Consider the following 25,488-nt stretch of genomic DNA (forward strand, 5'->3'; position numbering starts at 1 on the left):
ATCATAAATTAATCAAAAAGATAATTAATTATGATTAGATATAATAATATTAATGGCAGAAATTTAAACATCCAACTAATAAAATTTAAATTTTAAATTACTATTAGTAGGATTCGAAACTTTATAAGAAAGTTTAGGGATTTAAAATCTAATCATAATCCCAAAAAAACACCCCTTTTTAAAAACCCCAAAAACCCCAAAAAAAACACCCAATTTTATAAATTATAACTCCATAGATTTAAAATCCGAGATATTTGAATCTCCGGAACCAAACGAAAGAAAGTTTAGGGATTTAAAAATAAAATTAAATGATTACGAACAACAAAATAAAATATAATAAAATTATGTTTTATGGAAAGAATACTAGAAAAATCTTGAATGAGAGAGAGATGAATAATTTGAGAAAGAGAGATTGAATACCTAATAACTATGGAGAAGATTTAGAAAAATTCCAATGTCTGCTAACTACTCTAATATTTTGTGAGAAGCATTAGAAAAATAAATAAATAAAAGGGGAGATTCACGAAAGAATAAATTAGAATAAAAATACGAGAGAATATGTATGGAGAAATTCATAGAACATGAGTTAGTTTTTAATTAGAATTTAACATTTTATTCATTAAAACTAGGGATTTAATGATAGCTATAATGATTAAGAATGACAATTGTACCCATCATCTTTATCTTAAATTTTTATTTTTAATTTTTGGAGGGGACCAAATAGTGGTATTTCACTTGTAAAATGAGAAAAATAAAGAAAAAACTAGAGATTTAATGATAACTATTAGATAATGATTAAGAATGACAATTGTTCCATCATCTTTATCTTAAATTTTTATTTTTAATTTTTGGAGAGGGTTTAGGGGTATTTCATATGTAAGGTAAGAGAAATAAGGAAAAATAATAGGAATGTTTAAATTTTCATAAAATCCAGGGGCCATGGTCCCTCCGGCCCCAACATGGCTCCATCACTGTTGTTGTGGTTTGGTTTGGTTTGGTTTGGTTTGCCAACCTCGGTTTCCAAGGCTTTGCCCTGACTAATCCGGTATTTCGACCTGGGTTGCACACATAAGCTGTGGTGAGTAAGTCTTCCAACAGAGATTTTTTGATACCAAAATTTTGCTTAAGCGGACCAAGTTGTTTACCACTTGGACTAACCCCCGTTGATTCCGCCACTATTTATACTAATAAAACATTGATTTTTTATTAAAATTTATCTAAAAAATTAAGAGAAAAAAATTCACTTGCCAACCAAGTAACCCTCGAGCATCCTATAGTTGTCAACTTCTATAACTTTCGTCTTTTTTCTTCTTTGGTAACATAGTTGTGAACTTTCTGTCAATCATTAGTTTTAAAAATATTTAGAATCCCAATCAGCTCTCCCTTAAGAAAGGACATTGTCTCCTCCTAATACTTTTGAACATATGAGGTCCACGTAAAATTCAAAATGGAGATTTTTATCTCTTATTTTTCTTTTTTAAAAAGAATAGTCTTTAGCCAACTAAGCAATCCTGAGCTTCTTATGGTTGTGACCTTACATAACTTCCGCCTTTTTTTCTTCTTTAGTAAACATGGCTGTGAAATTCTGTCAGTTTACCCAAAAAAAAAAAAATTTCTGTCAATCATTAGTTTTTAATCAATATCTAGAATCCCGATCAGCTACTCTCAAAATGAGACATTCTCCTAATACTTTTGAACCGAATGAGATGGAAAATTTATCAGGTCCATTTCCTTGTCATAAATGGACTATTCATTTTCTTGTAGATATATGACATGTGTACCAACATCACATCTACGGGTGTCAACGGTGCAGTTTGGAGCAGTTTTGGACTAAGCCTAGCTGTTTTGGGTTAAAAAACACCTAGTCCAAACACGGCCCGATGCGGACAAATGCCGGACCGACTAAGCCTCCCTCGACCGGGACAATGAGCCCGCAAGAAAGGAGATGCGGGCCGGCTTGTGCGGCAGCCGCCCCGATGGCAACGTAGATGATGAACCGAATGAGGCTCGGCAAAAGCACACAAGATTATGCCAAAGGATGGTTCTACCGGAGAGGTAGACGGATTATAGGTGAGTGTACCCAGATTGGAAGAGCCGGACAAGGGCGATGCTCCGGATCATGCTCCCGTCGGGCCCACAATCACCGAGTTGACCCATAACAAGGATGATTGCAAAGGGCAGGACGCGGCAGGAGACGGCATCCTCCCGATCAACGAGGGAGCTCCATCCGGTCCGGACCGATCACATTTGTCGTTAGAACGGTGTAACCCGACTAGTATGACAATGTGTTATATTCGGGTTAAACCCGTTTGGTGCTCATCTTTCCGTATCACGGCCCATTAGCAAAATAACAGTTTCGAGCAGGTTTCAGTTTGGTGCGATTTAGGTTTGGGCTAGCTAACAGTTTGGGCTAATGGTTTAGATTCAGGTTGACTAACAGTTTATGGTGTATAAGAAAAAGAACAAGAAGAAACAATTGAGTATCATACAACAAAAGCGAAAATTATATGAAAAGTAAAGTTACTATTGATTAATTTCCATTAAAAAAAATTCACCAATTCTATAGAAATCAAGAACCTAGATATTAAATAGTAAAATGATTATTTGATCTTTGAATTCATATTTAATTTTTTTAATTGTCTGTACAACTAGCTAATGGTAATATAACAATTCAAATATTATTTAATGTAAAATTACAAAACGGGTTTTAACGGGTTGCGGTTTGGTTTCGGGTTGGTGCGGGCTCCACCACCCTCAGCCCAATTATGGCCCATTAAGATTTGATTTGGACCGATTGGACTATAACGAGCTGCTGAGGTTCGATTTTAACGGTTCGGACTACAAATTGACACCTCTACATCCAACCATTGGCAACACCACTACAACATTGAACATTGCACAATAGAAACCCTCCACGCAGCGTATTGTACACCCTCCCTCTCTGATCCAGACTTAAATTTCAGATCGGTTATTGCCGATTCAGATCTGAATCTGTCTCATATATGAAAACATAAAAAATTGTCAGAAAATAGGAAAATATTGGGGATCGGGTAGAGGGGCCCACGCCGCTCCATTATTGTGGAGTCTCCCTCACAGTCTGTCCTCTCTCCGCACCGCCTCCTATTTATAGCCTTGCCAACTGTCTACCCAGTTGTGTCAAAGGAAAAGGTCGGAAGAACCCTTCTGGTTCCGACCTCTCCCCTCACGAACACCATTAACCTAAGCGGAAGCGGCGAGAATCTGTACTTGAGAACCAAAATCTGAGCTATCATGAGAGAAATCCTTCACGTTCAAGGTGGGCAATGTGGAAACCAGATCGGAGCCAAGTTCTGGGAAGTCATTTGCGGTGAACATGGCATCGATCCAACGGGCAGATTTGGTGGCGGAGTGTCCGATCTGCAACTCGAAAGGATCAATGTCTATTACAATGAAGCTTCTGGTGGACGATTCGTTCCCAGAGCTGTTCTTATGGACCTTGAACCTGGCACTATGGATAGCATCAGATCTGGTCCTTATGGTCAGATCTTCCGCCCTGATAATTTCGTCTTCGGACAATCTGGTGCCGGAAATAACTGGGCCAAGGGTCATTATACTGAAGGAGCTGAATTGATCGATTCTGTTCTTGATGTCGTTCGTAAAGAGGCTGAAAACTGTGATTGTCTGCAAGGTACTACTATTTCATTTATGCCGCAATGCTTCTTCTGTAAATGAACATTTTTTTTGTTGGATGAGACGATCTCGTTTCTGCTTTTCTTCTTTTATTTTACGAACCATCTGCTTGACATTACGATATGTTTAAAGTTCGATGTTGGATATGCAATCTGCTGACGTACATTTTTTATTTTTTGCATTGAAATATTGGTAATTTTTTGACGATTGATCTGAATTCCGATGTTTATATTAAAACATATTAGATTCTACTTTCTACGGTTTCACATATGAGACGCTTTAATGTCTTAAAAAACTCGATCATAATGAGAGGGTCGATTTCGTGTCATTATGTGTTTGTTTTTGATGATTTGTTTAGTTTTGATCTTGAGAATCTAGGTTGGATCGTATTCATGTAAATTTTGAAACAGATATAGGGAAGGTCATCGCATTTGGTTGATTCTTTCCGATAATAACTGAAATGTTTGACGATGACACGGTACGGTGTTTTGTTACCAGAATGAAACATACCAGCTTTTTATTTTGAATGACGTTATATGATGTTCTGATCGAAGGCTGAGGCTAATGTGATTTCTGTTTCGGTATCCCTTCCTTTTCTTGTTTTCCAAATGAATGTTAAACCCTGTTGTTGCAAATTAAAAAGCACGATGTGATTCTGTATGCATTTGTTGGATCCTTGATTCATAATATTCAGCAGTCTTGTATTGTTGCTACTTGATAGTCTGGATCTGATATTATAATCAATACGTCCTGTCGTTTCTCCTCCTGTTTGATTTCTAGGCATCTCTTTCATGCTTCTAATTCTCTTCCTTTCGTATTTCTAGCTGATTGTCTTATTGTCATAGAAGAAAGCTAGGCTGATGAGTTCAGAATTTTTTAGTAGTGAAATTTGCTGGGGCAGTTATTGTAAAATGAACTAATATCTTCAAGATATTGTTTGAGGCCTACTACTTATCATGGCCTTTTTGTGTGTGGGATGAAACCCTTAGCAAAGAGTTATGCACTGATTTTTTATATTGATGGGACTTATAGACAAGTAACTCAATGCTGTATTAGTCTGAGGGTGAACAGGAAGCATAGTATGTCGCAGCAACATCCTTTGGTCTGTTTGATAACGCTTTTCAAAAAAATTTCTCAAAAACCTTTTTTTGTAGTACTTTTGTTTTGAAAACAAATAATTCTGTTTTTGTATTAAAAGTACAAAATAAATCAAAAGTTCCAACTGGTCCTTTTATTTTTAGACTACAGTTTCAAGTAATGCACTTTTTCCCTTGGGAAATAGAAGGATACCTGTACCCTAGAAAAAGAAAATCATCCCTCAAACCTCATGTGCCATTGGTTACTTTCTCAGCCAGCTTCAATCTTCATTTCTCTCTCAAGCCGTGCTTGGCCATTTTGAGCAGGCACGTATTATTGTCCAGATCCAACATCCCAGCCCAAAATCTGACTGGATTAGGTTTAAATTTGGACTTGTTTTCAATTTTGGGTGTCTACACTGTTTTTCAAATTTTGATGGTAATAGTGAGGAATTTTTGAATGCCTCCAAATCGTTTATCTGTAATGTTAACAATGACCCCGTTTCCTCCCCCTGCCCCTCTAAGCAATGTGACTTCTTAGCAGGAAAACTATGGTAACAGAAGCTGTCATTTAAGAGAAAGGTGGGGATGCAGGTTGGACAATTTCTACTGGTGGATTAAAATTTTATGAAAATGATATAGTAGAATTCACAAAATATTTTTATCAAGACCATTAATCACTTGATATAGTCCTCCATTGCATAGCAAAGAATTGGATCAGGCTACAGGCTAGTGTGACTAGAACTCTCGATTTCTAGCTGTTGTAAAATTTGCATCTTCTGAGGGGAGTTGGGAGACCAAGCAGAAACTGGTTAATGACAAGCAAGCAGTTTCTTTATGAAAATTTGGTTCAATGAAACATTCAATTTACTTTGAATTTGTTACTATGTGGAGAGTATGAGGAGCCTGTGAACAAGTCATGATTTGAGTATTTGGTGTAAGTGGTCCGTTTGTTGGTTTGCCGAAATACTTTAGGTACTTGCAATGTATTAGTGCTTTGCTCAGAGTTGTAACTGGTAAATGGTTTCTGTTATTACTGCTGGTGTTACGTCTCATATCTTTGTCTTCTTTTGGCCAGGTTTTCAGGTATGTCACTCCCTTGGAGGAGGCACAGGATCTGGGATGGGAACCCTCCTGATATCAAAAATGAGGGAGGAGTACCCAGATAGGATGATGCTTACTTTCTCAGTCTTCCCCTCACCAAAGGTCTCTGATACAGTTGTGGAGCCCTACAATGCCACCCTGTCTGTGCATCAGTTGGTGGAAAATGCGGATGAGTGCATGGTCCTAGATAATGAAGCACTCTATGACATCTGCTTTAGGACCCTGAAGCTCAGTAATCCAAGCTGTGAGTTTCATGTCATGAATTGGTTTTTCTATTTGGCAACATAGAGATTGACTTTACACTAAACAGCGTTGATTTTTCCATCATGTTTGCAGTTGGAGACCTGAACCACTTGATCTCAGCTACCATGAGTGGTGTGACATGCTGTCTAAGGTTCCCAGGTCAGCTGAACTCAGATTTGAGGAAACTGGCTGTGAACCTTATTCCATTCCCACGGCTCCACTTCTTCATGGTTGGGTTTTCTCCACTCACCTCCCGTGGATCACAGCACTACACCTCTCTCACTGTACCAGAGCTGACCCAGCAAATGTGGGATGCAAAGAACATGATGTGTGCAGCAGACCCCAGACATGGACGCTATCTGACTGCCTCAGCTATGTTCAGGGGAAAGATGAGCACCAAGGAAGTTGATGAGCAGATGATTAATGTGCAGAACAAGAACTCATCGTACTTTGTGGAGTGGATCCCCAACAATGTGAAATCCAGTGTTTGTGACATTCCTCCAACAGGGCTAAAGATGGCATCAACTTTTATTGGGAACTCAACTTCAATTCAGGAGATGTTCAGGAGGGTGAGTGAGCAATTCACTGCGATGTTCCGGCGCAAGGCTTTCTTGCACTGGTACACTGGTGAAGGAATGGACGAGATGGAGTTCACAGAGGCAGAGAGCAACATGAATGATTTAGTGTCAGAGTACCAACAATACCAGGATGCCACTGTTGAGGAGGATGAGGAAGGTGAATATGAAGATGAACCTGAAGATAACTACGGCTGAATGGGTGATGGTTATTTTGAAATTGGAATTAGTGTTTTTTCAAATGATGGGATTCCCTGATCATCGTCAGTATGGAAGCTGCTGTGTTTTCTCTGTTGGGACCTTTTCTTCGTGTGCTGCTGCTATTTTTCTGCTCTCGTGTGACAATGTTATGGGTTATATCTTTAAACTGCCTTGGAACATCTTTTGGTATGATTTACATTTATATTATGTTGTAATGCGTTTCTACGTTTGAATTAAGGAATTCTATGGCTCTCTTTGGCATGATTTACATTTCTATTCAGTAAATGTATTTTAATTTGTACAGGTAATTGGTACGAAGTTGGGTTTGAATTCTATAAATTTATCTCGAAGTGCATAAATAGTTTAGCTCTTAATGATTTCTGATGACAAAGCTACTACCTTGTTCTATGCACAAAGGATTAGGCTTTTAGGGACAAACTTGCACCCTTACCGTGCTACTGACTTATTAGGGTCACGTTTTTTTTTTTTTGGTGAAAGTAATTTCTATTAACTAGAAAGAAAAGCCTCTATTACAACCTGCTAACATATCAAACTTCATGAGCCAACAGATGTTTGGGGGATTGAAATGTTAAGAAAAGCATTTTAGGTGAGGGCACTTCCTTTGCTAGAGCATCAGCTATCATGTTTGCTTCTCGATAAATATGCTGAATGTTAATAGCAGTAAAGGACTGTTTGATTTCCGTGATGTTTGCAATGATAGGATAGAGTTTCAATGGTGCTGTCTTTTGGTCTCCATTCAAAATAAAGGCTAAGGCTTGATTGTCTGTCTCCACTTCGATGTTTGTGATGTTGAAATCCCAGGCCCACAACAGCGCTTGTCGCACTACTAGGGCCTCAATTGTGAGAATTTCTTGAACCTGTGTTCCTCTACCAAAACAGAATACCATTTTTCCATGATGATCTCTCGCTATGCCACCTAAACCCCTAGTTTGCGATTTGTGATGAAAGAGCCATCAACATTCAATTTAATGCAGTTAGGTAGAAGGGGCTCCCATTTTATGTAGTTTGATACTGTCGTCCCAGTCCCCTGCTGTGTGTCAATCAAACTAGTATAATCCCTCCACATGATCCATAATGCTATGAGGATTATCAAAGGCTTTTTTTTTTTTTTTGTACAAAGAGGCTTATTAAGCCAGGGGATGAGGATATTAATATGCCTCAGCAAGAGTCGAACCCACGACCTCTTCACTAAGAGGTGTTGGTTTCACCACTAAAACAACTATGTGTTAGCTTCTAATGATTTTTTTATTTTACTTTTTTACAAACGGGTTTTATTAAGTCAGGAGATTGAGATATTAATATGCCTCGAAGGAGTCGAAACCTATGACCTCTTCACTAAAAGGTGTTGATTTCAACCATTAGATCAGCTCTGCAATGGCTTCTAATGATGTTTTACTTCCAGCAAAATGTTCTACTGACTCCTTTATCTTCTTTATCTTAGCTGAGGTCATGGGATTAGAAGCTATTCAATATACTCTACGCTTGGCTTGCTTTCTCAATCTTAATAGGCTAAAAAAAATCTTTTCTTCACTTTCAACTGGCCAACAAAGAATAACTAAAGATATACTCTGTAAATGTGAAACTTTTTGAGTTCTTTCAATCTTTTCATGGAGATTGAACTCGAAATAGATTGGTTGACTTGTTAACTACAGAAGCTCACTTTAAAAAAAAAAAAAAAAAAAAAAAAAAAACTACAGAAGCTCACAAAGTAAATCGACACCAATCATCACCCTAGTTCTCTCCAGATTCATTAAAACCGAATCTAATCTAATCTATCAGGCAAAGCCAGAAAGCCTCAACTCGGCCAATCCCGAGTCATCTTCTGAAAGAAGAGTAGAAGAAGAGTTAAGATGATGACATAAACCCTAGTGTGGACTCAAAATCCATCTGTGCGACACGTGTCACGAGCCACAAGCGCGTATGGATTTCCTAATAGAAACTAGAAAGGGCAACTCTTTGTTGTAAAGAAAGAACAATTTTTTCTGCTGCTCCCAAATCCGCTCTCTACCCATTATGTTTCTTGTCGTTCTTCTTCTCCAATTCTTCTTCTGCTAAAGCTTCTTTCTGTGAATCACTCCGTGATTGTTACTCCAAAGTTAGTGAAGCAACCGAAGATGAAGAGGAGCTTTAGCAACGGTAGCTTCTTTGGTGAGGACGATTTTATGGCCGCTGAAATCATGCTTCAGCTCCCGCAGTTGATAGCTGAGGAGAAATATGGATTTGGTCCTTCGCTTTCGTTCTCTTGGGGTGTAAGAAAAAGGCGATCTGCAATCGGTTCGAACCCATTACCTTCTCATCTTCTTTCATCTCCTCCTCTGCTTTCTAACTCTTGCAATAGCAGCAAATCAAGCCCCAAGGTTGAGTCTTCAAGTCCTGTAACCCCTCTTGCCTTCTCGCCCAGTGAATCCGACTCAAAACCCACGATGGTATTTAACAGAAAGAAGATGGTAAGCTGTCCCCTGTTCGTCTCCCTCTTCTTTTCGTTCTGGGTTTTTCCTTACCTTCTCTGTTTCAGCTTTTTTCAGTTTCTTGATTTTGAAAGGGTTAAAGGGTTAGGAGTTTTGGATTTTGTTTTTATTCATCATTTTCTCCAATTTTGCTTGCAGACGAAACAGGAAATGCTTGAAATCATACAACATTTAACTGAGAACGTAAGAATACTGAAACAGGTAAATTGTAGGTTACTTTTACGGATTACTGGTCACCAACTTTTAATTCTGTTCATTATCCGCTAAATTTTCTTTTCCTGGAATCTTATCAGGAACTGCCAAAGACGATGCAACACTATGAAATGCTTAAACGTAAAAACTCGATCTTAAGACAAATGAGTCAACAGGTATTTTCCCAGATTTCATCTCATTTCTTTGTTCTTTTCGACTTTCCTGGTGGGTCTCACCATGACTGGTTTTCTGAAGGACTTCCTTATTTTCTGTGTCATTGACAGCTAAGTTCTTGCGGGAAACAGGAGGAGCAGAATTTGGTATCCACCCCAATATCAATCACGGGTCCTGCTTTGGAAAAATTCCCTTTTTCGTCTGCTACCGAAGCAGTAGCAGAAGATAAAGAAAAGGTGGTGTTAATGGAAAATTTGGAACTCGGATCTGAAACATTGGAGAGTTGCAGTTTCAAGGAACCATGCGAACTGAAATGGGTATCGCCAGTTATGTCATCTGGGGTTGGTGGGTTTGTGATGGCGAAGCAATTGAGCCCTCTTGGTCTCCCTGATCTCAACTTCTCAGCTGAGGAATCTACAGGGATTGATTATTCTCATTATTATGAACTTAGCAAGGCAGCCCTCGCTGCTCAAGCCAGGAAACGAAGGATTGAGATCAACAGATACAAAAACTGCGCGGCCTCTGTAAAACCACGTTTCAGATAACGATCCGTCTCTCTCTTTCTCTCTCTGGTTTCTTTCCTTCCTCTTTCAATTTTTGGTAATATAATATTAATTAGCCGCTCAAGCTGATAAAAGAGTAATAAGCAAGCTACGAGATGAGATGAAGGTGGAGATTATTTCTTCCCTTCTTTGTATTAGATTTTCTTTTTTTTTTTTTTTCCTAATATTCATGTGTATCTCTTTTGACCATGTATCAATGAGGACCCTCAAATCAAGGGGATATTTTGTTTCTTTCTTTTTTTAGATTCCAATCTGAGTGTTAACATTAACTTCAGCCACATGTGTGTTACTGTAGGAGTTCAGATCCTCTCCACCCAAGCAGGCTGTCCACCATCCCATCCTCCCGCTCTCACAATGGGTTCGACCTGACGTGGGATTAAGAGGACGGACAGTTGAGTGGAGGGAATCTGTTGGATAACTGTGGAGGAGTGGTTCAGATCCCCTTGGGCCCGCGCTGTAGCCCCGCCTTATATTGAATTTATATGCAATTACTTTCTCTTATGAGGATATGGTCAAGGTGTGAATAAGTTGGTCTGCTCAACCGATAGCGCCCCCCCCCCCTGGACCCCACTACCCCCAAAAAAAAATGTAGAAGGGTAGGGCCACTGATGGGTGTGCCCGCCAAAAAAATGTAGAGGGTTAGGGCTATTGACGAGTTATTTAGTCAGTAATGGCTGATAACTTATAGTGAAGAGGTCACACGTTCGACTATGGTATGTATAGTTCCCAGTTTCCCACCCCTCTAATATATTTTTTTAATTAAAAAAAAAAGTGTAAAGGAGTAATACCCAGGCACCCAGCTCCTCACTGAGTCACTGTTGTGCGTTTGGTACATGAGAAAGAAATTGCTTTTGGGATTAAATGCTGAGATGAGAATTTTTTTGGATCAAGGAATATAAAAATAGCAAGATGGGGGTAGGTAAGGAAGAGAAGTCAGGATGGGCTTAAGTGGGAAAGACACTCTTACCCAAGTGGGTTTGGGAATGCGTGATTCCGGGTATACGGTATACCAACTCTTTAGGGCTTGGTTGGTTGGGGAGGAAATTCTCCAAACTCTTACCAAATATGGCAATGGACCAAATCGCTTCACTTTAAATCTTCGAATTACTACTTTTGGTGAAGCTACTATGGAAGGAATCTCCTGTGCCACATAAAGGGATGCGCATGATCAACATTTAGGAACGGCGTGGGAAAGGATCCCCACGCTATGGTTTGGGATTCTTTATTCTAGAGATATACATTGTTCTTGAAATTTATACACTTGGATGCTAAATATAGAATATCTTTGAATGATTTGGAAGGGATATTCCATCTCCCCATTGATAATTTTGATCAGTTGTTGATATTCTTGATCAACCTCTAAATGCTCATTGAAATCTCCAATAGCATGAATCATAGCCATCCTTAATGCCAACGTCTCTCCTTCAAGAATTGAGAAGCAAGAAATATGTTCCAAGTACGCTAAAATGGAATCTCTTCAGTGTTGCGGATCACTAAACCAGCTGCTCCCTTTTTATCCTTTTCAATCCAAGCCAAATCGGTACTCACTAGAACATTGGGCAGCAAGGGAGGTAGCCAACCATGGTCATCATTGTCTAACCTTCTATTCCTATCCTTTGCATGTCCAACTGGTGTCTTGCTAATATCCTTTTATCTTTCTTGATTCCTTGTTCCTTAAACTCACAGTAAGAAAGAGCTACCTCTACAATTTCCAAAGGTAACCACTTCCTTGTTTCATTCAGTCTATCATTTCTAGCCTTCCATAGGGTCAATAGGACAAATGAGGAGAAGCCCTTGAAAGCCATAGCTTCCTTCCCATTCAACAACTCCACATGCTTCCATGCATCGAGTCATTCTCCTATTGAGTCACATGTTGCTAGAGAGCTCCTTTATTTTCTTGTTTTGACTTTTGACCAACCATCAAGTATCTTTAGTTGTCGATACCCCCAAAAAGGTTACTCAATTAGCAATGACCAACACTTAGCGAAGTCACATGTAATAATTTGCACCCCTAATGCAAAAGTAACACTCCGTTGGGAACCATCCGCAGTGAAAAAGTACATTTATATTTTTTGCTTGACACCACCGACCGACCACAAAAGTAGTCAACACAAGTTACTCTTCATGTTAGAGGTGAATTCCCTAACATCTATCTTTTGGACAACAGGGAGAATTTCATCCAGCAAACCAAGAGATGAACCTTCTTTCCAGATAGACTAAGAGAAAGGGAAAACTCCCACTGTGATCTAGAGACCCACGACCTAAAGGTTCCTTTACTAAAAGATGGAACTTTGGGAAATAAAAAACACAAAAAAGGGCAAAGATTACCATTAAAAGTAGAAAAGACGAAGTCAAAGAAAACCCTTGGAAATCCCTAACTGATTCACGACAAATTTTACCAAATCTACAACCATAAGAATCCTCAGTTCAATTGCATTCTCTTGTCCAAATGTAATATTATAAACTCAAAAAACATTGATATTTCATTAGCAAAATAAAAAAACATAATTCCCCTTTGCAAGCAGGTTTTTCTGAATGATAAATTAAATTTAAAAAAAAATATTGATTTTCCAAAATTAAAAGAATTCAAACTTACCACAGGGTGTTTTTAACCAGTTTCCTTATGACCATCAAGTTGAAACATGTCCACAACCCACCCATCCAACAACTACCGTGAAATAGCCATCACAACAAAGGCCTAAGGAGGGGCTTGTGTTGTTTCACACGACTATTAGTAACTATTAAGGGTATCTTAATAGAATAATGGACACCATCACATTGTAAACAATGACTAGCATACATGAAAACCAGGCAGGCATCTGCAAATTATATTTACCTATCAGGGAAAAAAAGGAAAAATAAAGCCAGGATCCTCTTTCCAGCACTAGGTTGGGGAGGTTGTTTAGAGAGTTTTGTGGTGTACTATTACCAAGGTGGGAATAGAGAATTGCAAATACTACATAATTCCCCAATAGACCAAAGTTTCCCAAAGCCATGCCCAGCAAGTCTGGTAGCACTATAGCACAGACACATAAAACAAGGAGGTGCCCATGACTTCTGTCATCCCTATCTGCTATCAGAAATGGAGACCTCCGCACTGCAAACAGGGCATACCTGCAAAATTGACAGCACTGTTGTTGAGAATTGACCAATTAGCAAAACACACAGATCAACACCAAATCATATGGCAGACGATGTTGTTCTGAACTTTTAAGTATGTTGACAGCTGATGCTGGATGTATGATAAGAGTTTAGTCAAATTTACAAGATTTTCAACCAAAAATACCTTTCATCATATATAAATTACCTAGGGTTTTAAGGATGTGAAAGGGGGGGGGGGTGTTTCTCATGCAAATCAAAGGGAGGAAAGAATGGCACATCAAGTGCATCAGTAAAATTCACCAATGAACAGAAGTCTATTTAGTATCAACTGATCATTTCTGAGGCAAAACATTCAGCCCAAGGAAATTTCAACCTAAAACTGATACAAGCATCCCATGGAAGCAAAAGTAGAAGCTCTATAGATAAAATACCTCAGCATAAAAGACGTATAACATAGTAGAAAATGAAAAAAATGCTAGAAACAGCACAAAGAATTCAGACCTTATTTATTTGAAGCCAATTGTTTATGCATTCAGAATGGTACGAATGCTTGCATGAAAGCGGAGTCAAGATGTCACCATCCTCGTAATCCAACCGGCAAATTACACACCTGAAACATTTCAACAATTTTTCACCAAATAATTACAAGCACTCATTTATTTATTTATTTATTTATTTGGGGAGGGGGGGGGGGAATTTGCAAGAGGAGAATGTCTTTAGTGCTCACTGATCAGTATTACTTCCGTCCAGGCTGCTTTGTGCTTTGTAATTAACTGAAGGCAACGAGGCAATTGTTTCAGCAGAAAGTCCTCGACTCTCAGTTCCAACTACTTCACCCAATGCAATCAATTCCTGAGGTGTAAAATATCAATAAATTAAAGAAATAGAACTCATTAATGCAAGACCTGTCAAACAATTAGAGCTGTTTCAGTATCCATCTCACGTGAGTTAATTCTTTAAGTTTTATTTGTAATTGGCTGAATTATAAACGCCTGAAGGTGATTGTCTAAGGGATGCACGAAAATGTTGTGTTATTGGAAGATTGGTTCAGGACTCATCTAGTAAAAGTCGTTAGGGTAAGTGATGGGCATGCAACCATATCACCTAACATCATATAAGCCAAAGAGGAACAAAGAGAACAGATGGATGCCTGTTTATTGATAGGAGGCCCACAATATTAATGAGGAAGGGGAAAATTGTGCAGGGGTCGCTTAAGGTTCTCGGGGGGACCGTTCCTGAGAGCTCTTGATGTAACCCGGGGATATGGGTGATGTTCCAGGACCTCTCTTTAACTAGAACCAGCAACCATAAATCACACCATATGGAATCTATTTCAAATTTGGGTAGCCCATGGGAATGGGATATGGGAAAAGGATTAGCTATGGGACGAGTTTTGGGATGGATTAGGGTTTTAACAATCAAAAAGAATGTATAGATTTGGATAATTTTAGGGTTTAGGGATACCCAAAATTACCCAAGGATAAAGTAGAAAGACTTGGGGTTTATTAGGTAACGGATATGGGTAGATGGAATCCTAGGTAAAGAAAAGGGGGGGGGCGCAAGAAGGCTTGCGGCACAGGTGGAAGGGGCTAGGTTCTTGCGATTAGGCCAAGGAGAGCTTTGGGGTGGCTTCTTGAATCTGATTCTTCTTTCTCATTCTTTCCTCCTTTCTTTTCTTTGTCTTTCTTTCTTCTGTTCTCTTTTCTGCTTTTGTTTCTTGGAATTTCCACCACAGATTCAAGTAGGGAATGGAGTTGCAGAATTTCTGCAATCACAAAACGGAGCTTTTTCCTCTTTTTTTTTTTTTTTTTTTTTTTGGGGGGGGGGTTGGTTTGCCTAGGCTGTCACAAGGCTGGGTGAGGGGATTGCAGGTTAGAGAAGGAAGGAGAAGATGGGGAAAAAGGGCTGCAATGGGGTATCAGGGTAATGAGATTATGGCAGGTTTTGGGGAAAGGGATTCGAAGGCTGGGAAAGAGAGAATAAGGGTGAGGGAAGGGCTGGAATGAAACTTAATGGTGCTAGGAGGTTGTTGCTCAGAATCTTGGAGAGAAGGATGACTTTACTTGCTGCAGGGCTGTCTTCCTGGCTGCAATTCTCATAATTTCATTCATCAGGACTGAATTGAATTACAACCTTAGACTTGTTTTTATAGCTAGTAATAAGACACAAACTTGAACTCTAAAGAAAAACCCAACTAACTTCAGACACATACTTGAACTCTAAAGAAAAACCCAACTATCTTCTAATTAGGATTCCTATTTAACAACTTAGGAACCCACCAATAATTAATTAAAGAACTTATACTCAAACTAAAACTCTTAAATAACTCATAAACTAGGACTCTAATTAACAAAATAAAAGTAGGTAAGGACTCCACAAAAATAGCTGGAATTATTCCAACTAAATAGGGCTTGAACCAGGGTGGATAATGACCAAAATACCCCTGCATCGGTTTGGCCCCCTCTGGGCTGGCTGCAAGCTGCTAGTGGGCTTGGGCCCTCTTTCGGCCCCTCCTGCCGTCTCTGGCTGGTTACATCAACTGTGTCTTGATTCAAGTCCTATTACATTTTTTTTTTTTTTTTATTTAAGTAATAATCTCAAGAGTAACTTCTAAGCTATATTCATTTTTTTCACAAATCTTAATGTGCTATTGTGTTCAAAAGGCCTAAATATGCTATATACTAAGTTTCAGAGCATTCCCCATCAAAAATGCTGGAGATGTCTAGTCAAATTAGCCAAAAGAAAATTTTTAAAAAATATATAAAAAAAAAACCAACTCGGTTTTTGAGTTGGCCTTCGAGTTTGAATTCTTGAACCTTAGTTAGCAAGCTGCATCACTCAGTGAAAATGTTATTATTGAGTCATCAGGGTACCTCATATGACAGCTCATCTGGATCAACCTCTTCCCAGGTATCCTGTGCAGAAAGGGGGGGAGCTGGGTAAGTACAAGTCATTTACTCTCAAAACATTACACATATTTTTGCAAAACAAAGCATGCATCTCACTGATTTTCCACATCTATGAAGTCAACAGATGAATAACGTAATAGGGTTTAACTGTACAGGAAAGAGAAAGAAAGAATGGGAAGGGCTAGGCAAGAAATAACCCATTTTTTCCAATTTCAAATTGTAACTTGGCTTGCCAAATATAATAATAAGTACATCAAAAATTTTCAAAAAATAAACTTTGATCAGATATGCTATCACATGCATAGCAAAGACTTCATGCAGACATAACATTAAAACAAAGTTATCTCTGATCAATCTTTCTCCTTTGGTTTAAAAAAGGAATGATCACTATGCTACATGAGAGGTCAATGGGCAATTTCATAGAGTCTGTTTGAAGTTTGAATCTTCCTAATATTCAATGGTAATATGGAGATCCCTCTTTTGGCAAGTGTGGAAAGACTAAACTGCAGAAAATACCAGTCTACAAGAGCTTCAACTTTCAAAGTAAAAAAGCAACTTTCCTAACTCATCTAATTTTGCATGCATAGGCCGAGAACATAAGTTATGAAATGCAGTCTTAAAAGCTAAAAATAAGGGGTGTACTTAGTGCATGAGGCTCCCACCATTATGGGGTCTGTGAAGACTCATAACGTATTTAGCCCCCTGCAATATCAGTGAACCCAACTGAACCTGAGTTATCTATGGTTAATCTGCCCTGGCTCTTGTAGTTCCCCAATTATGAAGCAGGTCACTCCTTTAAGCTGAAACTATCCAGGGGCCTTTGTCGTATACAGCCATACCACCTCAAACAACTGTCTTTAATTTTGTCATGGATCAGCCCAGCCCTAATGTGGTCATTCTTTAATTTACCCCCTTACTTTCCCCACACCTCCATCTCAGCAACACCACATTTATCAACATGACACTTCACCCAACGGCCAACACACACACACAGTCCTCCAAAGAGGGAAAACTGACATGATTACTCAATAACGGAATTCACAGAGAAGCCATAACTTAATTAAAACTGCTCATATCTAACACATCAAAAAAGCATCGGTAACCATTCCATAAGTGGAATTTCAGGGATCCAGGACAGTAAGCTACAAAATGGCACAAGGCAAATAAACATAATTATGAGTCATATCAAGAAGCTTTCCCAACATGTAGGAGGCCAATTGGGCATGAAAGGCTAGACATTTGACAAATCTACATTATCATTCATGATTCATGTGTCTGTAAGCTCCTTCAAGCAGCTGCCTTGGACTTGTTGCATCCAATATGGAGGTCTAGATACGAGTTGGGGGGGGGCCAAAAGGTACTAGTCGCAGTCCAATGGGTAAAAACAACCTTTGGGTAGTGATGCTACATTTTTCTTTTCTTTCCTTTTTTTTTTTTTTTGGGGGGGGTGGGGGGTGGGTGGGGGTGGGAATTGATTTCCATGGTAACAAACCTAATCCACTAGTATGGTAGACTAGGATAAATAATAACTTGTAAGAGTAACAACTTGAATCTATTTATTTTTTAAGTCGGTATAAGAAAGCGATATGAGCTTCCTTACGCGTTAGTTTATGAGATATAGAAGGTTATATACCCACCATCCATAAGCATGATTTACAAAATACAACAGAAATTCTTAAATATCTTTGAAACCTGATTTCTTCTTTCTTATTCTGACAGTCATATCAGGTCTGATCTCAGTAGTCTTACCCTCTTCTCTTCTCTACCTGGTTCAATTTTTAGGTTGCTACATTTGATTATCTTTCTTAATGTTCTATTTAAATCCTCTTATATTATAGCTGTTATTTCTAGAATTTCCAAGAACCCTGAACTGCATTATTTCCTCTAATACAATATGCAACCACAAAATCCAATTTATGAGCTCATAAAAACATTGAAATTTGTCATATTTGGTAGAGGCTCCCAAGTCATTATCAGAAAATGCTACCAGGGATATACATTATTCTCTGAGGTGCTGCATGGGACCAAATCGTCTACCATATAACCAAGACCTACATAATGTGTATGACTAGATGCTAATTGCTAATATTTGTCATTGTTCTGAATTCACAATATACAACAACAACAACAACAACAACAATAAGCCTTTTCCCAACTAAAATGGGGTCGGCTACATGGATTCTTGCCCTCCAATCTGAATTCACAATATATTGTCAAAAAATTATTTCTCTTGGCCCCTACCCAGTCACCTGTATTCAGGGTTACATCACTAGGACAACATGACAATCAAAACATTAACCACAACCATCGACTTTCATACGGAAACAAACATAATCAACTAAAATAAATGAACATTATTCAATAACCCTGGTGTTAACTTGTCCAAGGCATCAAACTTCACAGTCAAAAGCCACAAACATCAAACATCTTTACATTATACCAAATTGTATCATTATCACCATTTTTTCTTGATATGCATTGTAAAGCAAAGCCCTTGTCAAATTGCCACACTTGAAAAATAGTACCTGACCATTTAAGTGCAACTAATGGCATGCACCAGAAATACAAAAGGAGCCTAACTATAAGGTGCCAACAAAGATAGGACGTTATCATAAGTTCATAACAAGTATGATACCAACCGCAAGAACAAATGGCTATTCCATAGAATGACTTGCAACTTCAACTAATTCACGCAAGTCCAGAAAACAATGGATCCCAACAAAAAAAAATGGCTTTGAATTAAAAACTCAGAGAATATTGAATTGCATTCACAGGTTTCAATTTCATATAGCCATCTATTTCTAAAAACTGTTACCAGTCAATAAGACCAACTTTAAATCAAAGGAGCTGCAGAAAGATATTTTTCTGTCCCAGGTTGGTGGAAGGCCAGTCGGAAAGAAGTTGCTACAGAGAGGGGCAATAATTGCATAAGAAAGGGAGGATTGGAGGGAGAAGACACTTTTACAGCCATGCAGGCACTTCAAACACAACCAACTCAAACCTCTTCCAATATTTTCAATGATGGAGAATTCTGCCATATATAAAAGAAACTCATCCCCAAAAAAAGGAGATATAAAAGACTTCTAGCAGTAAAGACCAACTCTCCAACTGCGAAACGGTATATTAGGAAATCACGTACCAACATAACTAACTTCTAAAATAAACTAAAAGACATTATTCCCCCAAACAAAGATCCCACTAAAAGTAAAGAGACCTGACTCATCTTCGTCTATTACTTGGTCAGTCCAAAGGTAAAGAGTCTACATCAATTCCCCAATGTTGAGAAAATCAAAAACTCGGCCTCAAGTTTTATAGAATGGTGAAATAAGAGCCCAGGCTAAAAAACGGGGACTATAGGTAACATGTGTGCAACTGGGACAGGAACTGGGGGGAAAAAAGGGCAAAACATGAAGCTTTAGGGTGCATCCTTGCCTGGAACATCATGGGAAAGGACAAATTCATGATGAGGAGTAGCTACCACTGGGTTTAATTCCATCGTTACTGTATACACAATCTTCTCATCTTCCCTTGCCACTATTTGCTATTCAGGTTGAGCCTGTATCACGAGTGCTAGCTCTTGGGGCTTGGAACAAGCATCATCAATTAACCCATAAAAAATGTATATCTGGTGCAGCTGAAAAGAATGCACTGTGCATAAGTTGTCGTCACAGTCAAGAATGCCTTTTCATTCCTCCAAAATCAAGGAGAACCAAACACTTCTCAAAGTGCAATGTCACAATATTAAGAAATGGACAATTCGACGAATACATAATTCCTAGTGAATAGTGATCTGGCAATAGTTTGAGACCATGTCCACCACTGATGGGAGAGATGAAATTGTCATTTTGTCTCTCATCAACAACCAAGTAGAAGAGCTTTCCATTAGGCAACCACACTCTAAATTTGAACATAAAGGAATCTGTCAGACTGTCAATACTCACTATGGGTATGGAGCCAAAAACCTAAGAGACGATGATGTAACCTGCCCCAGACTGCCCCAGAAGAGCCAAAAGAGGGCCCAAGCCCACTCGAAACTAGAAGCCAAACCAAGGGGGCAAACCAGCCCAGCGGCAATTTGGTCATTTTCCACCCCCAAGATCAAGCCCTACCTAGTTGGAAAAAGTCCAGCTACCCTTTTTGAAGTTTATTTTGTTTTCAGTTTGTTCTTTGGAGTCCTGGTTCAAAAGTTATTTGAGAGTTTCAGTTTGAGTAAGAGCTACTTGGCTGGTTGTGATAATGTTTGTTAGTTGGTTTTGATAGAGTTCCTTATCCAAACGGATCTTATCTTTTAGACTGTGAGAGTCGTGGGATCCCTAGGGGTAACCTGCGGCTGGGTTTAGTGTTTTGATTCATCAGTTCTAGCTCATCTTCTACTTCAAGCATTCCAACTGCAGTTCCAGCAAGCCTCGTTACTTTACAAGTACAGCACAATACCTCCCTCCCCCCCCCCCTTTTTCCCTTCTTCATCCCTGCGATACAGCACACCCCTTCCCCCTGCAACACCTTGATCCCCAGCCCCATAAGACCCTTTTCCACCTCCCCCTAGGATTGCCCCAAGCTGTGGAGTCTATTCTTACAGTTATTTACCCAAAGCAGCCCTACCTACTCCAATCTGGATAAGGGGGTTCTTCATCTTCTACTTCAGACATTCCAACTACAGTTCCAGCAAGCTTTGTTACTTTACAAGTAGAGCACCATACCTCCTTCCCCTAGCCAACCGTAACCCTCTCAGCCTCTCCTTGCCCCCCTTCTTCCCTGCGATACAGCACAATCCCCCCCCCCCAAACTGCACCTTGATCCCCAGCCCCATTAGACCCTTTTCCACCTCCCCCAGGATCGGCCCAAGCTGTAGAGTCTATTCCTACAGTTATTTACCCAAAGCAGCCCTACCTACCCCAACCTGGAAAATTCTGCAATTCATCTTCTTCGTGGAGTTTTCTGCGGAACTTTTAAAACCTTACATTGATCAATTGCAAACCCGAGTCCCAAATCCAGCAATTGTTTGAGCCCCTTCTGTTTCAGCCTTTCCTTTTTGCTGGAATTTCCTGGGCTAACCCTAAGTCTAGGGAAATTACCTAATTACCCCTAACCTAGACCCAAGTTACATTAGGAGACTCGAATCAAAGAGCTAATGGCAAATCCCATAAATAAATAGAAGTTTGTGACATTAATTGCAGAAATGTACCATAATTTACAACTGTATAAGCAAAACAGAGAATTCTCATATAAGGGTATGCATATACATAACTGAGGGGGCACTTTTGGTTAGAGGAGAAATTAAATAAGATAAAGTTCAAAAGAGATGAGATGGGGGAGAGTTTCTTTTATCATTTACCAACATAGGTAGAATCTCCTAGTTGAGGTTTTCTACTTAAAAGGAGAAATAAGTGAGAGTGTCCACAAGGTAAAACACAGCAGAGAGTATGTATTGGAGTCAACCTCTGCCAAGAGGGGACAATGCTGGAGTTGGTGCTTGAACAAGACTTCAAACCTAGAAATCATGAACGCCAGAGTTGCAGGGTGAAAACCAGGTATATTTTCTTTCTCGTTTGGCTCTCTACTTCTGCTTCTCAGTTTCTTTTCTACGCATTTTCTTTTCTTTTTCTTTTCTAATCGATGGAATGATAGGAGGGATGGGTCACCTGATGTTCAGGAAAAAAGGGAGGGGTGGAACTGTGGAAGAATCAACAGGGAGGGAGATAATGCTGGAATCAAAAGAATAACAACAGATTAGGGTTTTATGGTGTAGAACAAGGTGGAAGTTGATAGCAGTAGAGGGCATCCGGAGGATGGAAATGGTTTGCAATGGGAAACCAAAAGGAGCAGCTTTTTTAATATGGCAGAAACCTAGACTCCTACAGAAAGGGTTCAAAAAATCTCACTGGGAAAAGGGACAGGAGTAACAAGACGGCGGGTTGGGGTTGCTGCAGGAATCATACGGAGGTTTTTTGAGGGGGGGAGGATTGCTGATCATACACAGAGAGTAACAGGAAGGAAGAGGAACAAGGTGAGAGAACTTGACAAGGGAGCGAATGGGCGCTTTGGATTTTCTTTTGAGGTGGGTTTGGACCTTTTTCTTATTTTGGTGATTAGGTGAGGTGGAGGAGAGAAGAAGCTCACACAGACACAGGGCAATGCAAGCACTCAAACACGAGTCTGGATCACCTCCCCATCGGGGAAGCACATACTGCTCCCAAAACACCTATTCACCACTAATTTGCAGTGGGACCCATATCTGAATAATAATTTTTTTTAAAAGAATTAGAGGGGGACCCCAGTGGGTCCTACATGGCCCCACCCAAATTTTCGGAGAAGAAGCGTAGGGGGAGCACCGACAAGGAGGTGATCCGGACTCATCAAACACAATTAATTCCAACGATCTCTTTCCATTTATTCAATGATGGAGAACTACACGATATATAAATAGGAAAAAGAGACTCGTAAAAATAAAAACTACTAACTCTCTAACTAGGAAACTAAGAACAATTAGGAAATCACATACCCAACATAACTATCTTCTAGAATAAACATGATAACATAACTAAAAGTAAATTCTCTAAATGACATAAACTCTTAAAACCTTACTAAATTACAAAAACTAATCTAGACCTCATTCATCTTAGTCTGCATACTTAATGGGTCTGGGTCTGCATCACAGGTGGTTGGTGGTCCTTTGGGTGCTCCATTATAGGTTCCCTTGGTTTGTCGCCGAAATTAGGAAGACAAACTAATGCTTTCAGCAGTATTAGTTTTCACTATTCCCCATAGTGATTACAGATATTATATTATGCAAACATTAAATGCTCATCATGGTTAGATATTGGTAACGACAACAAAGCTTAAAAAAAATGAACCATGTTTTCAAAAAGATAGACAAATTTAACTAGAGATAAAAAGCTGGTAATAAGAGAAAAAACTTAGGTCCAGATCATATTTTATCAGGTACGCATAATATGTTCTAAGAATTAAACATCTACTGCCAACGACTAAGAATTCCATCTCCAAATTTTAAAAAATGGAACGATGATCAGATGACAATGATAATGCAAACCAAAGAAAGCAAACTACCTGAGAGTTACTGCCATGGTCAGTGTCTTCCGCCTCCCCTAAAATGAACAATAATTGGAAGAAACTCTAATGAGCAACCAAAAGAACAAAAAGAAAAAAAGGAGAAGATGAGAGATGGTGCTACCTATTGAGACTGCATTTTTACCAGAAATCAGAACACTCAATCGCACTTTCACCCAAGTATTTTCGTAAGGATAATTTTCTTTATACTCACAGTGATTTATTCCAGCGAGTGACATTAAATGGACAGCCAATTCCCTCTCTTCAGCATCTTGAAGGGCTCTTGCAAAGGCTTCGTCACTATCTAATTCATTACCCTGACGATCATCATCCCCTCCATCAGCACGGGCATGCACATCAAATGCGTCTTCTTCAGCATCAGTCCCATCATCTTCATCCTCATTCTCATCATCATCGTCGTCCTCATCATCATCCACAAAACTACCACCATTCGAACTTCCGTAATCACTAGCTTCACCGTTCATTCTCAACATCATATAAGCCCTTTCCTGTCGGACAAAAAAACCATCCGCAATCAAACCTTTTTCATTCCCCCAAACTATAGACAACTGAATCAAAAGATTAAACTTGAGAAAAGAAAGTGGGGAAACGTACGAGTTGAAGATCAAAACAAATACAGAAGTCCTGAAATTACCTGTTCCTGCAAAGCTCTTGCAAGAGCAAGGTCCGCATCGAACTGACTTAGACTCGTGAATGGCGTCCTGGAGGCCGGTCGAGTCGCTGGCAAATCTGATCCGGCTTCGACTTCGACCTGAACTTGGGGTTCCGTCGCGGGATTAGGGTTTCCATCGTTGATTTTTCCTTCACCGCAAGCTTCCTTTGCATTCTCCATTATCCCAGACCAAGAGGGAGCAGGAACCCTAGAAGCTAACAGGCAAAAGTGAAAAAGAAAGGAAAACGGAGGCACAGAGCATTCAAATCGAGGGACTACGAAGTTCAATCGTAGACTACAAAGTTCAATCGTATTGTATCAGAACTATTAAACAGATATATCAAAAATTTCGGACAAAAGACACTCTAAACAGGAGGAGAAGAGAGTTCAATCGAAGTACAATTCTATTTCGTATAAAAATCCACAACGACAATACCGCTATGAATTAGCTTCCTTATTCAGACATAATTCTGTTTTTTTTTTTCTTCCCTTACGTGATTAGTTTAAATTTAAATAATCTAAATTGTGACCGGTGAGAATCGGGAGACGGTGCCGGGTTCGGATTCCTGAATTGGAATCGTATCCGACGGTATTACGTATATTTTGGAATTTCGGATAAATGGATACGATACCAATCGGGTATTACTTCTTTCTTTCTCTGAAAAAATGAGAGGGTTGTGGAATATGAGAAAGCATAATGAGGAGATTCCCTGCATGATTATCTAATGTCTTTATATCTACCATTATTCAGCTGATCTCATTCAAAGTGGACCACCCTTAATATATGGCAGCGTGGAAAATAGTTTTATATATTATATAATACAGTAGGGTTTTGATCCTAATGCAAGGAGAATTCGAACTTTGAAACTCGGACTCTGAGGAGTTAGTCTTTTACCAACTAAGTCGAACCCTCAAAGTTACATAGAAAGATTCATTATATATTGAACATAAATAACAATATACATAAATCAGCATCACGTACTGATGCGTCTAAAATGTACTCAGCATTAAGTTCTTCAAGGAATCACCTGCAAAACAGTGTTAGACGTGGCCCGACCTTAAGGTTGGGAGGCCACCTCTAAAGGTTAAGTCAGTTATGGAACTAATCACAAAACTCTAGCTAGTTGCAGAGCTAAAAATGAATATGATAGTAAGGAAAACAATTCAGATACCTCCGCTGGGTATAGATCACTTGTTTATATAGGTTTTACCTCTCGTTCTCGGTTGTTGGATTCGTTCGCGATCCTTTTTTGTGGCCGTCTGATTGTAGGGTTTTTCCCCTTTTCTCGGGGGTATAAGCAATTTCCATGCTTAACACAATTGTTCACTACTCTAAGTAGCAGTAACCGTTTATAATTCAATCATGTATCCTGAATTCATCGGGGTCGTGCTTGTCTTTGGAACTGCAGGGTTCTTTCCTCATCACGTTATAATGATTCGACCGGATGTC

At 39.2% G+C, this 25,488-nt stretch overlaps 3 protein-coding genes across 3 annotated transcripts; 2 read left to right on the top strand and 1 right to left on the bottom strand.

Moving 5' to 3' along the window:
* The first annotated feature begins 3,141 nt into the window (after positions 1-3,141).
* On the top strand, positions 3,142-7,176 carry LOC149015104 (tubulin beta-1 chain-like). Its single transcript, XM_089155481.1, has 3 exons — positions 3,142-3,667; positions 5,824-6,093; positions 6,186-7,176. Exons 1-3 carry the CDS (start codon positions 3,271-3,273, stop codon positions 6,863-6,865), a joined length of 1,347 nt encoding a protein of 448 aa, XP_089011607.1. The 5' UTR covers positions 3,142-3,270; the 3' UTR covers positions 6,866-7,176.
* Positions 7,177-8,839: 1,663 nt separating this feature from the next.
* LOC149015105 (uncharacterized) lies at positions 8,840-10,607 on the top strand. Its single transcript, XM_089156008.1, has 4 exons — positions 8,840-9,336; positions 9,496-9,558; positions 9,651-9,725; positions 9,834-10,607. The coding sequence occupies exons 1-4, from the start codon at positions 9,004-9,006 to the stop codon at positions 10,266-10,268; spliced, it is 906 nt and encodes a 301-aa protein (XP_089012134.1). The 5' UTR covers positions 8,840-9,003; the 3' UTR covers positions 10,269-10,607.
* Positions 10,608-12,528: 1,921 nt separating this feature from the next.
* Positions 12,529-24,489, bottom strand: LOC149015106 (E3 ubiquitin ligase BIG BROTHER-related-like). Its single transcript, XM_089155431.1, has 7 exons — positions 24,021-24,489; positions 23,580-23,874; positions 23,366-23,403; positions 16,262-16,303; positions 14,116-14,240; positions 13,890-13,998; positions 12,529-13,400 (listed from the first exon to the last, which is right to left on the bottom strand). The coding sequence occupies exons 1-7, from the start codon at positions 24,216-24,218 to the stop codon at positions 13,353-13,355; spliced, it is 855 nt and encodes a 284-aa protein (XP_089011557.1). The 5' UTR covers positions 24,219-24,489; the 3' UTR covers positions 12,529-13,352.
* Between the last annotated feature and the right edge of the window lie 999 nt (positions 24,490-25,488).

The sequence above is a fragment of the Hakea prostrata genome, chromosome 5, assembly GCF_041222555.1.
Source record: "Hakea prostrata isolate BN-2017 chromosome 5, UWA_Hpros_2, whole genome shotgun sequence".
Classification (NCBI taxonomy): Eukaryota; Viridiplantae; Streptophyta; class Magnoliopsida; order Proteales; family Proteaceae; genus Hakea; species Hakea prostrata.